This window comes from Zalophus californianus, chromosome 17 (genome assembly GCF_009762305.2).
Source record: "Zalophus californianus isolate mZalCal1 chromosome 17, mZalCal1.pri.v2, whole genome shotgun sequence".
In the NCBI taxonomy this organism is placed as follows: Eukaryota; Metazoa; Chordata; class Mammalia; order Carnivora; family Otariidae; genus Zalophus; species Zalophus californianus.
This window is the reverse complement of record NC_045611.1, coordinates 4172674-4188346: the sequence shown is the minus strand read 5'-3', so window position 1 is coordinate 4188346 and position 15673 is coordinate 4172674. Positions and strand designations below refer to the sequence as shown.

At 43.8% G+C, this 15673-nt stretch overlaps 1 protein-coding gene across 1 annotated transcript in view; it reads left to right on the top strand.

Moving 5' to 3' along the window:
* Window positions 1-15673, top strand: part of USP10 (ubiquitin specific peptidase 10) — a 75279-nt gene that overhangs the window by 44109 nt on the left and 15497 nt on the right. The window contains exons 4-8 of the mRNA XM_027620326.1: window positions 2573-3613; window positions 14107-14198; window positions 14728-14837; window positions 15255-15310; window positions 15542-15645. Of these exons, the coding sequence (XP_027476127.1) occupies window positions 2573-3613; window positions 14107-14198; window positions 14728-14837; window positions 15255-15310; window positions 15542-15645 (1403 nt within the window). The remainder of the gene's footprint in view (window positions 1-2572; window positions 3614-14106; window positions 14199-14727; window positions 14838-15254; window positions 15311-15541; window positions 15646-15673) is intronic.

Here is a 15673-nt window from a genome sequence, read left to right as displayed (position 1 = left end):
CTTCAGTATGGTTTTGGATGAACGATTTAGGATGATTTGTTCTGCCTCCCGCTGTAGGCAGCTACAGGAAGCTCTTTGCAGGGGCTCCTCATCACAGCGTGCCTTCTATACTTCTGCTTTTTTTTAGTCTGATCCTAGAGCTGGAAATAGCCTCTACTCCCTGCCCCGCCAGCTGTCCTGCCGGTCCCACTGACTTCTCTGTAGCTTCCGACTGAAGTTGGCCGTGGCTCTCTGTGTCTGGAAGCACTCCTTCTGCGCAGCTGTCCGGGCCTTGTCTTGCCCTTCCTCTGCCCCGGCAGCTGCTGCCCAGGGTGGTTTTCTCCTGGTCAGTGTCACTCCCTGAGGCAGGGACTTGGCCATACTAATCTTTGTGCCCTCTGTGATAATCACTTTGCACACAGCTAGGTGCTCTCTTAATTGGAGAAATCAGCTGAGGAGGCCACTTCAGCAGCAGTTCTCAGACCTGGAGGGCATGACAGTCTCTGGGGGCCCCCGAGCGTTGCAGACTGGGGGGCCTGTCCAGCACCCTGGGCGCTGCAGGAGCACGCTTGGCAGAGTGCCGTGTTGGGATGGCATTGTCTTATTTGAGCTAGTTTTCCTTCTCAACAGCCCACTGTCTGCGTGGCCTGAGCACAGAGGCCCCATTCACTCAGTCCATCGACTTTGTTGTTTCAAGCCTGGGTTTGCAGGCTTCACCACTCCTTCAGCCCACAGACTGGGCTTCGTGCTGACTCTTCTGCTGTGCAGTGCAGTGCGCACGTTGTGTCCATGAGACGTGTTGTGGATAAGAAGAGGAACTGTTCTGGGTAGGACTCTCTGCCCTTCAGTGGTACAGTGAGACCCTATACGGGCTGAATGTCTTGGTAATAACCTTAGTATATTGAAATGTCCTATCACGTTCTAGAATATTCTGTGATACGATAAGATTAAGGATTGAAATGTGGAAGGCACTGTATCTATTGGAAATAATTAAACTCTCGCACAGGCTGCATGCCACAACGCATGTCTGTTTTGATTTCACATTGCACACTATAGTCTCCAAAGGGTAGCCTCCCCCCTGTGGAGTGTTCTTCATTTCCTCAAGTACATCCATGTCAGTCCATGTAGTGGCATTGCACCCTTCAAGTGTCATGGAATAGGTAATGCCTCAAATCAAAATGGACAGTTTACTTCTGGTGTAATAATAGAGAAATTAATTTCTCTTTGGTGATTCTTTTCAAAATAAGGAAAAAAAGACCAGTGCTCAGAGGCCAAAGGATTCAAATGCTCATCTTGGTGACTTTATATGAAAGTGTGCTGTTAGGTATAGCCATCATTAGTATTTCTTTTTCAGGAACATTTTGTTGTTGGGGGGAAGGTGTATCCCCCGCCTCCCAGGTGTAATCACAAAGCAGATGAAGAATTAGGAGACTGGTGGCGACCCTGTCCCCAACTACCTTGCATATAACGGGCCTCTCTTAGGGGCTGCTTGTTGAAAAACTTCCAAGGTGAAAAATATTAAGTTACTTGTAGTAGAGCACAGTCCTTGCGGTAGTATGATTTTTTTTTTTTTAATGTCTTGAGAAGAAGTTGGCCTCTTGTGCTAGATTCAGAGAGATCTTCAATTATGCATTACAGTTAGGTGAAAAGGCATGTGTCCTTTCCGTAACTTCAGAGTTTATAACTGTTTCATCAGATATAAGATGACACTGATGCTTGACATCTGTTGAAAGATGCAGCCGATTCTACAACTTAACCTAATTTCAGAAATGTGAGCTATGAAAAAAATGTACATTTTGGGATGGGTGGAATGTGTAGATGGTCTATACTCCCGCTAGCCAGTTGGCAGGAAGTACTGAAGGGTTCCAAAGAAATTTTTAAAAGTTTGCAGTCCTAATTGTCCTTTGGTATTTTTGGAAGTATTGTCTACCAGCCTTGGAGTTGATCCACTATGAGTTCATTTAGCGCACATTTACGTGCATTCATGCAAGGCTGTCTGCAGACTGCAGCTGAGGTTGTCAGTGGAGGAGGTCAGGAGATGGAGAATTTGAGAGCATGGCTCTGAAGAGCTCTTTTAGAGAGAGGATGAACTCTTGGCATAATGCATACTTTCTGAATTACTAAGTTACACTAATTAGGGAAGCCATAAATATAGCAGTGACTTTAAATCCCTAAGTTAGTTGTCATGATTTTCTTTTTAAGTTGTCCAAAATAACTAACTATACCCTAGTCTCAGAAAGTAAGCCAATAAAGTCAGATTTCATTGAGGGGTGTTTTTAGACAGGCAAAATATTATTTGCTTTTTATTACAATTTCATTTAAATTTCTACTTTCTGAAAGTCTCCCTTAGCTACCCGGAGAGTGGAAAATGAAGACCGGTTTCTGGTTTTCATAGCTCTAACATTAAATACGGTTTTATAGTCACTACTTATTTTTGGCAAATTATTTGTCACAGAAATGAAATGTCATAGCTGTGTTAATTAGAAGACTTTAAGGTTTTACCTTCAAAAAGAAAATTATTGAGACTCTTATAGATTGTGTAGCTGTGTTCTTAACTAATGCCATATTTACTGATCATTTTCTTTCTAAACAGGACAAGAATATCAGAGAATTGAATTTGGCGTTAATGAAGTAATTGAACCCAATGACACTTTGCCGAGAACTCCCAACTACAGTATTTCAAGCACATTGAATCCTCAGGCCCCTGAATTTATTCTCAGTTGCACAACTTCCAAAAAGACCCCTGATGACCTAGATAAAGAAGTGACCTACAGCTCTGTTGACTGCCAGTACCCAGGCTCTGCTCTTGCCCTGGATGGCAGTTCGAGTGCAGAGGTGGAAGTTTTAGAAAGTGATGGTGTCGCGGGTGGTCTTGGACAAAGGGAGCGTAAAAAGAAGAAAAAACGTCCCCCAGGATATTACAGTTACTTGAAGGATGGTGGTGAGGGTGGTATTCCCACGGAAGCCCTGGTCAATGGCCATGCCAATCCAGCAGTCCCAAACAGCGTAGGCTCAGAGGATGCAGAGTTAGTGGGCGATGTGCCCCTGTCGGGGACACGCAGGACTTTCAACAGCCTTCAGGATTCCATGGACTTCGTCAGTGACGCTGTGCCTGGTGGGCCTTTCCCCGGAGCCCTCGACAGTGATGCCAGGACTGCAGGGCAGCCTGAGGGCTGCCATGGGGCTGACCTGGAACAGTCCTGCCTCCCTGCAGAGACTGGCAGGGACAGCCTGTTGAGGACAGCGGTGGCTCAGCCTTACATGGGAACTCATACTACTGAAAACCTTGGAGTTGCTAATGGACAAATACTTGAATCCTCCGGTGAGGGCTCAGCTGCCAATGGAGTCGAGTTGCACACTGTGGAAAGCACAGACTCGGACCCAGCTAAAGCCGAGAGTGCTTCCCCTGCTGCCGACGCCCCGGCCTCTGCGGCGGGCACCGCTCCCGCTAGCCAGCCTAAGTCATGGGCCAGTCTGTTTCATGATTCTAAGCCCTCTTCCTCCTCGCCCGTGGCTTCTGTGGAAACTAAGTATTCCCCTCCCGCCACATCTCCCCTGGTCTCTGAAAAGCAGATTGAAGTCAAAGAAGGGCTTGTTCCAGTTTCAGAGGATCCCGTAGCCATAAAGATTGCAGGTATAGTTCAGAAGATACAGGTTGAAAGTGAAGGTGGGAGCAGATCTCTGCTCCTGTTGAATAAGTTTGAGGCTGTCTGGGCTGATAAAACTGTGTGCTAGACTGTTACCCAGAGCAGTAGTTGGTGACCTGTGTGTCAGTAGGAATTTCTCAAGACTGTCTGTGCCTTAAATGCTTTCTGTCTAGAAATAAAATGATACTTCACAATGCGGGTGGGTTGGGGGGCTCATACCTTTCTGTTAAGTGAACACTCCATGTCTATTACCAGTCCTTCTCTGTGGACAGAGGGCATTTCCACGTCCTTCCCTTTTGATCCAGTAATTCTGCTCCAGCGAGGGGCTGAATGCCCTTGTCCTGTCCGTGTCACAGCTGTTGTTCACCTTTGCTTTGTAATCCTTGAGTTGGACTCACTTTGCGCTGTTTCTGCCCTGTATTTCTGAGGATGTAAGAAGGCATTTGGGTTTTTTTTTTCTTATTATTGCCTGTTTTGGATTGAGTAAATGGATTTTACTCAGTTGTAGAACACCAAGGTTAGCTGTTGACAGGAAAAGAAAAACTGCAACAATTTAGGCCCAAGTTTATGCTTTGTTTCGAGCACTCAGGCTCAGAAGGAGGGTGGATTTCAGTAAAAATAGCTGCATAATCTGCAGTTGTTTCTAAGTTAAACTAGGAAGTCAGAAATGCAGAGACTGTGCACCTGTATACATGTCTCAGAAGCCAGAGTATTTCTTCCGGTTTCACCACACCAAGAGGTTCAGCAGCAAGCTCTTCAGATTCTTGCCTCATTAGCTGAGTTGAAATAAGCTGTCTCATTTAGGCTTTATATGAAACGTACTGATTCAGCATTTGGAGCATCTGACAGCATCTGTTCCCAGGATGAGGATCAGTTCCAGTAGCAAGCTGCACAGTACACACCCTTTTATGAGTGGTCCCAGTTCCATCAACACATCCTTTTGAATAATCTTGGTGCCTCGAGTTCTCTTGAAATAAGAAAATTGGTAGGCCAGTCATTTTGGGCTTTATATATATGTTTTTTAAAGTTAGGTGGACAACTTTTGGAATGTATTCATTGCAAGAGAAAGCTGTCACAGGATAAGGTGGTGTAAACCTTCATATAGATCAGTATGTTAAAAGTTTTATTTTTAAACTCTGTATGAGAAATGCATTAGTGGGATGCTTTTAAAAATGTGCATTCTAAGTTCAAAGTTATGAAGGTGTTATACTTCTGTTCCTAAAAACCTCCCATTTCTAGGATATTTTCTCACTGTTTAAAATAAGAAAAACTTCATTTTGAATGTTTTGAAACATTTTAATCCTGTGACTTTAAAGGTGGTTTGATACATAGTTTGCTATGTTGTACATTTGTTAAAATCTCACCTGCTCATATCTGTTCACTTGCAGGTAACCTGCTGTGGAGGCTCTCAGCTACTCGTATGGGGGCGGGGGAGAGCATTGCTGGGCACAGTCCAAGTATTTGTGAGTTGAGGCAGTGCCTCCCCAGCAGGTTTATTTCCTTAATCCTATGATTAGTCCACTTAAGAAGATGTTTTACTTATCTGAGCAAAACTGTAGTTCTTTTTAAAATACTTCATTCTTTTGAGCCTTTTTATGGAGCCTTAGAAATCTGGAACGTAGCTGCTGACAGTTTTGAGTGGTGCTTCCTATAAAACCACGCAGCAGCGGCGCCGACACTAAATGACTCTTGGGATCACACACAACTTAGGTGAAGTGGTGCTGCTTAGAAGTTTTCCTCTTTGTCATATTCTCCTACGTAGAGGTTTACTTTATAAAAATGATGAACTATATTCAGTTTGTTATAAGTAAGATCCACTACCACAAACTTCCCTTGAATCGGCATGCTTTTAAGTGTAGGCTCACTTGTTTTAAACAGCACTTAACTGTGTGAGATTCTAGTTCCATTAAAAGATCTCTTGATTGATGTTGGTTTTCCTAGAATTAGCATGAGCATCTAACTGGTTCTACTAAGAGAGTAATTTTTATGTTTGTTGATTATATTTATTAACTATGGGGAAAGAGGGAGCATTTCAGACATCAAGTTTGGTTTTTTTGAATTCTTAGAATAATATCAATATCCACAGTTGATTTTTTTTTTAAGCCCAGATTCATTTATTTTGGATGTCCACATTTCTGCATTCTCTGCCCTATCATTAAGTCTGTGCTTCATGAATGCCAACTAATTTTTGTATAACCACCAGTGAAATACAAAATAGGACACACCAACTGTAAACAAAGAATAAGAACACCATATAAGGCATTTTGAACGGAAATACAGCCAGCTCGTGATTACTTGTAACTGTTTATCCATTACTTTAGCGGGTTCTGCTTTCACTTTCTTGGTTTAGACTGTCAACATTTTGCTTCCATTGGCTGTTTCTTCTTAAGTGTAAACTCTGATTTAAGGAGTTGGAAGGGCAGAGGACTTGTCCTGAGGTGCTGAGTGCCTTGCCCAGCCCCGCGGGAAGTAGGCAGTGACACAGAAGCCTGCATGGACTTGCAGAGGGGTCCTTGTTTCAGCGAGTGGTTATTGTCATTCGGAGAGGGAGTATTTTCCACTTTTCAGTAGGAACAACTGAACCAGGAGATGAGAACAAGAAACTTGAAAATCTTAGTAGTTTGTATTTGAAAGTGGTTGCAAAATACTAGATTTGTCCACGTTCGAGAGTAAGTGTGACGAACGCAGGTAGCACGGGGATCGCCGGCACCCGTAGCCGGGGCCACGCATGTGACCTTGCGGTGAAGCACACGTGTCCTTGTGATGAACGCTTGCCTTCCTGGGTTTTTACTAAGAAACGTTTGTCATATCCCAAACCTAAATTGTATCAAAGGCTTTTGAATCACAAAAAGAGCTACTTTGTATTTTATGTTTTGCTTTCAAAATCTCGCATCCATGTATTTTGTTTTACAGGAGTGGAAGTAATGGTGGGCAAGGAGAAGGACTAGGCTGAAGGCCCACATAAAATGAGTCACAATTTCAGTGGAAAGAGAACGAAGTAAACTGAGGTCTTTGACAGCTCTAAAAAAATCTTTTCTGTGAGGGAATTGAAACACCTAGTCATACCATTTATTACGAGTTTTAGTCAAAACCTATTTAATATATGATTTTGCACAGTAGTTTTATATCGAAGATTTGTTCCTAGAGAGCAACAAAATCATTATAAGTTGGATCTGCTCAGAAAAATGAATTCCTGTGTCTGTATTTATTTTAAATGTAAACAAATACAAACCTTGTGATCATTTTTGGTGGCTTATATTTATACTTAACGTCTTCTTTGGTAAATGTTTTCTTAAATATTTTTCATTTCCTTTTCAAATTGTCCAAAATAGCAAAGGTAGTGATAATGTAGCATACCCTAAGCTGAAAAGGTATAGCACCTGTTTGTAGGAATCCATGCCTGTGCGTGGAGAGTTCGGTCCCTATCTGATTCAGTGTGTGTTTATTCTTGCTGGTATTTATGATGTCTCTGTCTTCTAGAACTGAATTGAGACCCCTCCAGTTATAAAGCATACGTTGATTTACAGCCAGTAGACAGCTACAGCCAGTAGACAGCGGTACTTATTGGTTACTTTGCTGTCCTCCACCTGATTAGGTAGCCAAGCTAGCTAGAAGTGAGGTAAGGAGGAAAACAGAAACACTTGCAGGATGTTCTGGGTAGTTGAGGAAGGGGACAGAAAAGCAGGTCAGCAGCATCAGAATGTTGATTACAGGCCACATATTTGGCCTTAAGAATCAAGGAGAGTTCTTAACCTTGTATTTTCATAGGACTTAAATGGTAATGTGACCTCTATATCCGATTTTAGGAAAACAAAATTTGATGCGTAAAGTACATGTAAAAATAATCCTACCTTATATTGACTTAAAAGTTCACAGTGCAAGTGTTGCCACTGAGTTTGTAAATCATTTCATTGGAATGATTTGTGGCAACATATGTGGGCTACTGTGTATGTCTTGAATTATGAGAAAGGCTGTTTAACCACTCAGGGTTTTCTGTACGTTGGCAGATTTCATAAGAAAGTTGAATTTTAATTCAGCCATCTAATATTTAAATTGTTACGAAAGTGAAGACACCAGTTTCAGTTTTGTACCTTTCATGTGTTATGGAGTCATTCTGGCCTTCTGTGCGGCTCTGGTTACATTGTTCTGGGCAGCCCCACCGGCCGTGTGAGAGGGTGGGTCGAGGAGGCCGTCCTCCCTAAGGTTGCTGTCTCAGTGGATCTAAGTAGTAAGTCACATGGACAATAATGAATTGGAAAGGCCTCTGGAGAAGTTTTATTACAGTCAACTTCTGATTTTTTGTCCTAAAAGAAGGTGAGATAGAGAACCAGCAGTGATGACTTTGCTTGCAGCACAGGTCAGTCTTCGAGCTTCAAGCTCAGGAAGTACCCTGCCTTCTGTCCTTTGGCAGCGCCCTGCCTGGCTTTAATGCTTTTGACCTCAGTAATTACAGTGCTTGTTGGACTTTAGGATAGGAATACAATAGTAAATGGAACTGGAGCCAAGAGTTATACCAAAACATTAAAAGCAGTTATCATCCTGGCTTGTCTGCAAGTCCAGAATAATTCACTTGAATTATAGCAGCAGGATTCAGTAATAGTGACAGGTGACTGTGGACAAGAATAAGGATTATCAGTATATGCACGTGCGCATGTGTGTGTTTCACTAGGCGGGAGAAGAGGAGGGAGCACACTGACATACTTTGTCAAATATTGGTGTCTGGCTCAGTTTATGGTTACTGAAATTCTTGAGGGGGAAAGGCCCAATATATGCTATGTTACAAAACCAAAACTTGATATTGTTTCGATATTTGCTTCTTAAGAGAAAATCCTAGACAAAATATTTTTTACAAGCTTTTATATCTTTTGAAATAGAACTATGTATAGTCACAAAATGTTTTATACTTTAAGTAATGTAACTTATTAGAGTACTGAAAACGGTTGGTTCACTTAAAGTTTCCCATAAATTTTCTTTCTCTTTCTCTTCCCATCTACATCAGTTTTTTCCCCTAGATTGATTTTTAAAGATTTTATTTATTTATTTTACAGAGGGAGACACAGCGAGAGAGGGAACACAAGCAGGGGGAGTGGGAGAGGGAGAAGCAGGCTTTCTGCTGAGCAGGGAGCCCGACGTGGGGCTCAATCCCAGGAACCTGAGATCATGACCTGAGCCAAAGGCAGATGCTTAACGACTGAGCCACCCAGGCACCCCTGATTTATTTATTTTAGAGAGAGAGAGAGGGGGATCCCGTGAGAGTGAGTGGTAGGGAGGGGCAGAGGGAGCAGGGGAGAAATCCTCAAGCTGACTCCGCCATGAGCACAGAGCCTGACGGGTTCGATACGGGACTCAGTCCCAGGACCCTGAGATCATGACCTGAGCTGAAATCAAGAGCTGGATGCTTAACCGACTGAGCCACCCAGGCACCCCAGTTCTTCATTTTCTCATAAGGATTATTAGCGCCTGTGATGAGCTGGCCGTCCTGCTAGGTGTTCTCTAGACATCTATTACATTGTTTCGTGTCTTCACTGCAGCTGGGAATGGTGCGGCTTGCTGGCTCTGTTATAAGGGAGGAGAGAGGTCTTCCGTTCCAGGTTGCGGAATGAAGTGGCAGAGCCAGGCTTTGAACTCTGGTTGTCTGGTTTGTCTTCCTGGGCTCTTGTCTCCTTCATGGGGGCACCTGGAGGCTTTGTGAACGAAGAATGACTTTCAAAGTTCCCTGGGTCATTTCTAATAAGCTCGAATGGAGTCATTTACCATAACCAACAACTTTAGTCTCCAGGTGTTTAATGCACCCCCTGTACTCTTAATAAGTACTTTTTGTAGGCCGCCCACTATCTCGGGTCAGTGAGTAATGATCGGCCTTGTCATGAGTGTCGTCTAAAGAATAAGGGCAGGCACAGATGTCTCCTCTTAGTAGCAGAAAGAGCAGTAATCATTCGCAGAGGAGTTTGGGGTCCAGGGGCCAGTAGGAGATCTGCTGGAACCTTGGGATGGCAGGATGAGGCTGGGACAAAGAAGGCCTGGAAGTTCTGTTACCTGGCCAGGGAGGACTCAGCAGAGCAGTGAGCAGTGTGAGGGAGTTGCCTGGAAGGAGCTGCACACCTCTGATACAAGGTGGAGTCCATGGTGCCTGCTGCCATGGAGGAAGGCCATGTCCTGCTCTAGGTGCCTTCAGGGAAGGCTGCTTCCATTCTAGTCTGTCCGTCTTACTTTGAGAGTAGTGTTTAGGCTAGCTGGAAGACACTAACGACAGAGTGACACTCTATTTTAGCTTATGTAAGACTTTCCAGTGTAGAGAAAGTTTTTCTAGAATAGTACCATAATGATTAAGGAAAATCTAGATTGTTCAGTGTTCTCTGCATGTTCTGAGTCTATAAAGATACTAATCTACAAACTTATGACTATTATACCAGAGGCTCTTTTTTAAAAGATTTATTTTAGAGAGCACTGAGAGAGTGAGTGAACAGGGGGAGGACCAGAGGGAGAAAGAAAATCTCAAGCAGACTCCCCACTGAGCGCAGAGAGCCCAACGCGGGGCTCGATCCCCGGGACCCTGAGATCACGGCCAGAAGTGAAATCAAGAGTTGGCTGCTCAACCGACCGAGCCACTAGGCGCCCCGTACCAGAGGCTCTTTTATTTATTTATTTATTTTAATTTAAAAATATTTATTTGAGAGACTGAGAGAGAGCAAGAGAGCATGAGAGGGGGGAGGGCCAGAGGGAGAAGCAGACTCCCTTCTGAGCGGGGAGTCTGATGCAGGACTCAGTCCTGGAACTCCAGGATCATGACCTGAGCCTTTCAAAGGCAGACGCTTAACTGACCCACCAGGTACCCCTGTACCAGAGGCTCTTTTGGAAGAATGTTAAAGACTTGAAGCTAGTTCAGTACATTCTCTGATAAATGTCCCGAGTGTCATATTGTTCCACATTGTGTGTCTGAGTTTTGGCCTTGTTCATTTTGTGGATAGATGGCTATTTGGAATGTTTTGTTACTTGCAGTTATTGAGCAAACCACTAGGTGATGCTGAGAGACTTGAGTTTAAGATTGTAGAAACCAAACAGTGAAACTGCTTTTTTCCTGCCTGTTCCTTAAAATAAGTGAACCCAAAACAATGGCCAGAAGCTGGTATTGCTTCAAGGGAAGGGTTGATGTAGAAACTAAAGGTTTCTGTCCAACCAGTACACGCTGCTTCCCAGATAAATGATGGAAAGAAGTCAGCTACTGGTTAGTTTTAAATTGGATATATTCTGATTCCGTAGGCTTGAGTGTTTCACCCTGCAGGTGTGCGCGTTATTCTGGGCATGTAGCTCAGTAACAAACCTAAGAGGAGATGTGTTTTCCTGTGGAGCTTAGAGCAGTTAGTTCTTGATATTTTTGCACCTGTTTCCCTCTTGAGAATGGAGTTGGCCTTGTCATAAGTTATTTTTTTTTGTTTCATAAGATACTAATTCAAAGTACTTTTGACCAGCTATAAACATGTTTTTGAATCTGTTGAGACAGTTAACGTGGGAGGGAAGTTTCAGACCTTATATTTCAGTCCCTGGTCATTTTCTTTCCGTTTTCCTTCAGTGTCTGTACTAAATAGGGATTACTGTCCCTAAACTACGCACCCCCCCCGTCTTTGCCCCTACCCCCACCCTAGAAGATGTTGCTCTTTTCCTATCATCAGAAGAAATTGAGGCTACTGTTTCCTGTGTTCCCCCACCATAAACTGTGGTGAGTCTCCCCTTCCCGGCTCCCTCCCTCACACAGTCCTGTGAGCCTCTTAGTGACCCCATCCTGTCTCACTCGGGCCTGCTTCGGGCGGCTCCACTCTGTGCTTCCCTCTTTGGAGCCCTAGAACCTGCTTCCACCTCCACTACGAATTCAAACTGCCCTGTCCTTCTAGATGGTACAGGTTCTTCTTGGCTTGTCCCTTAGACATGGCTGGTACTTAGGACTCCTGACACATCACTCCTCTTGACATATGTGTCGTCAGGATGTATAGTGCCAGCCCCAAGTTTTGGTGTGTGTGTGTGTGTGTGTGTGTGTGTAGATCTGTTACTTGCTGCTCTATGGGTGTAAGTACACTGTTGACTGGTGTAATCTGGGTACCTCTTATCAGCGCCTCTGAAACTAAACTTGTGATCTCATCACTGTACAAAACAAAAAAAAACCTACTCCGGATGGAAGGCACCATCACCCCAGCCAGGGCCCTTGTGGTGTCAGCTGCTCTTTGCTGTCGTTGGCCTCTGGCCACCTCACGGTTTCTCCAGTCTATGGATTGGGCTGAGCATCCCCTCCACGGATCCCCCTTCAGCTTAGCCTGCACTGGGTTTTCCCTTCTTCACTGGGCCATAAGCTCTCCTGCCGCAGGGCTGCCTCTTAGTCACCTCTGTGCTTCCAGGACCCAGTGCCCAGGCCGGGCTCAGCGAATGATAGCGGGTCATTTAACAAGAGGTCCTTGTGGTAGGAGGGCAGTTGATTTTGAGTCTCATGGTTATATAAAAACTTGATATGACTGTAGATATAAAAGTGCTATGGCAAAGATTCACAGGGTCATGCTAGAGTACTCATTTGGGATTGATGCTTATTTGAAAATGCACAGATTTTTTTTACGGAGTAATTATATTAAATAATTGCCAGTCTTTGGCACACACTGGAGAGAGTGGACTGTTGTGGCAACATGCGTCAGAGACAAGTGGACAGCTCCATTGTAAGTGGGAGGTCTCAAGCCCGTGAGGCAAGTTAGTACAGAAACCTTTGAGTGAAAGGGTGGTAGAGCGGAGCCTGTTACCTTGTGAGAGGGAGTACAGACCTGGGTCCCATGTCTGCTCGGGTGCACAGCCTTTACCAGTTCCCTAACCGTCTGGACCTCTGTGTTCTCACCTGTAAAGCGAGGAGGATAACCATGTCTCCTTGATAGGGTCGTGAGGATGATTATGAACAGTGTAGATGCGGCCCCCCAGCACAGTTTCACCACATGCCTCGTACTGTCTGGGCTGGGGGGGCTGCACGTGGAGCTTGTAGTTCAGTTCTCACTGATGTGGTCCGCACTGAAGTCCGGTACTGTGCCCCATGGTAGGAGACAGATGAGAAGAGCTTTATAAGCCCAGACTAATTGAATAGATCCCATTGGGGTTTTTTGAGCCTGTAATGCTTTACTTTTCATAAATGGGAAAATTATTCTCTGTGCTTCCTCAGTTAGAGGAAAGAGGGCATTTACTCTCAGAGGAGGGAGGGAGGGAGGGAGTGTGTGTATGTGTGTGCATGCGGACATTAGAATTTTGCAAATTAACTTCTTCAGCTAATGCTTAAGTTTGAGACCTCCCAGTCCAGCTGTGTTTTGGAATTGAAAAGCTACTTTTGTTTGAGTGATGCCTTGGATGGATGCTGGCATCACATGTACACGTACTTACTTTTTCTTTTCTGGTATACAGTTTAAAAGTAAAGGGAGGCAGTGTGGAATGGCCACAGATCATGGATTTTAGGCCCTGGCTGCACTACATAGCTGCTGAGTGATCACAGGCAAGCTAGTTAACGTTTCCGAGACTCCGTTTCCGAGACTCCGTTTCCTTACTGGTGAAAGGGGGATAGTTGTGGTTCTCCTGGATTACTAAGGATTAAGTGCAGCCAGTTTACAAGCGTAAGTTGTAAAGTGCTTGTTGAGTGTAGAAGGTGTCCATAACTTGTAGCTGTCACTGGTACAAGATTCATAATGAGACATGGGAGACTTTGTCTTGTTTTAAAGTATTTCTGGAAAAAATATTTAAAGCATTTAATGAAAGTATTAAAGCATCATATGAACATGGCATTCACATCTTCTGAAGGCTGTAGAGAAGAGGGATGTCAGAGGATGAATCTGGGGATAAACGTGTTTCTAAATGGAGTAAGGGCATTCCGTCCTCCAACGTTCCATAAATTGGAATTCTATTGAAAAATACAATTTAGTATGAGACAGTTGTCTCGAAAAGGAGTATTGTCCCTCACTGAACAGTGGTCGATCGCCCACTGTGGTGCGTTGGGTGCCCTAGTAGGTGCTGGGGGTTCCCACTGGCTGAGGCTAGGGTTCTGCCTGTGGACTCCTCCGTAGCTGGTGTCTGAGGGCCTGCACTGTTAGCAAGGCCCGCCTCGCCCTCAGCGCGCCCGGGAGAAGCCTGTGTCTCTCAGATCTCTTTCACCTCTGTTAGCCATGTATCTCAGTCTTTTCTGCTTCTTGTTAAAATAGTTGTTGTGTTCCGCAGTTACATTCCCACAGAAAGATAAATAAATGTTGGTGTTCTTTCCGGTGGGGGGGGGGGGGAGATACTTTTTAAAATTTTTAATCCTTAGGTATCGTACCTGGTGTTGGACAGCATGCAGCTTCCACACAATGTGCCTCCTCTTTGGATATGTGGTCTCTCGAAGGGGTTTTTATCACTCCGCCAGAGTATAAATTTACTTCCATGTTATTCACTAGATGTCATTAACTTCTTTAAATATGCTTCTTCACTCTTTCAGAGTTACTGGAGAATGTAACCCTAATACATAAACCAGTGTCATTGCAACCCCGTGGGCTGATCAATAAAGGAAACTGGTGCTACATTAATGCTGTATCCTTCTCAAGTGCTGTCCCCAAGGCCGGCTGGCTGCACTTCTCTCTTCCTCCCGTGCCTTTGACTTCGTGCAGCTGCAGAGGGGCCTCTCCCCTAAAGTTTGAGTCCAAGAACTTGGTTCCTTGCTTAGTCTGCCTACCTTGCTTATAAACAGAGTTATTCCTGACCGCAAAAAAAGATGATTGTTGACTGGTGAGTGACAGAATCAGGCGACTTTTATTTTCATTAGCATGGCCCTGATGAATGGGGCAGCGTGTCCACTTACAATTGGAAATGTTTTAATTGGTTTATCTTGGTCGAATCAAGTTTTTGTATGTAAATGCTGATTGCAGAGTAAACCCTTATGTGGAAGTCACAGGGCAGTTATCCTCATGGTTATTTAGTTTATTCCTTTTTATGTTTACATATGTAAGTCTTTCAGTGTCATTGGCTTATTTAGTTTTATATGCTTTGGGTTTAATGTACCTTTCAGAAATTTGGAGTGCCTGTTTCATTTCCTTTACACTTCCTTACTGCCAATACTTAGACACTGCAGGCACTGGTTGCTTGCCCTCCGATGTATCACCTGATGAAGTTCATTCCTCTCTATTCAAAAGTGCAAAGGCCTTGTACGTCGACACCCATGATAGATAGCTTGTAAGTAAGGTGCTTACAAATGTGTTAATGGGCTGGGTTTTTACACCTCTGATAATTTGAACTCAAATGGTTTAGCAAGGTTCTTAATTTCTTGCAAGTGAGTCCTATAATTTTATTTTTTTAAAATGTACTGTTGTTTTTATGTGGAAGTTAACCAGAAATGGAATCGGAGCATTGTTTGTGTTCTTCAGATTCAGTAACGTAAGTGTAGTGCTTACCGGTGTGTGTATGTTACATAAAATGTACCAAACCCTTACAGAGAAAAGATTGAAGAACTCACTAGCTATTATAGCATTGGTTACTTAAAATTTGCCATCTTCATACTAAAATACTCTACTTAGCCATCGAGGCTCTTTAGTAAAAGTATGTCTTTTTAAAAGAAATGTACTAAACTTTTGTTTTCCCCCATGTTTATAGTGTTCGGCTAATGAATGAGTTTACTAATATGCCAGTACCTCCAAAACCCAGACAAGGTGAGTAAAAATGAGGTCTTCATGCCCATTACATATGGACTGTTAGGAGATAAGATGACTGACTGTCATAAGTTCGGTCTTGTTGGAAAGAAAATGTCTTCAAAATGCGAGATGTTACACCTGTGCTCTTCTCAGCACTGCGTGCGGGTGGAGGGGAGTTCTGGTCATGCTGCTTTTCATCATCTTGACTTGGTTTTCATTATGAAAATCTGTGTCCTGTTTCCACTGCAGCTCTTGGGGATAAAATCGTGAGAGATATCCGCCCTGGAGCTGCTTTCGAACCTACGTATATTTACAGACTTCTGACAGTCATCAAGTCGAGCCTGTCTGAGAAGGTTTGGCATTGCTCTCATGTAGCCCGTA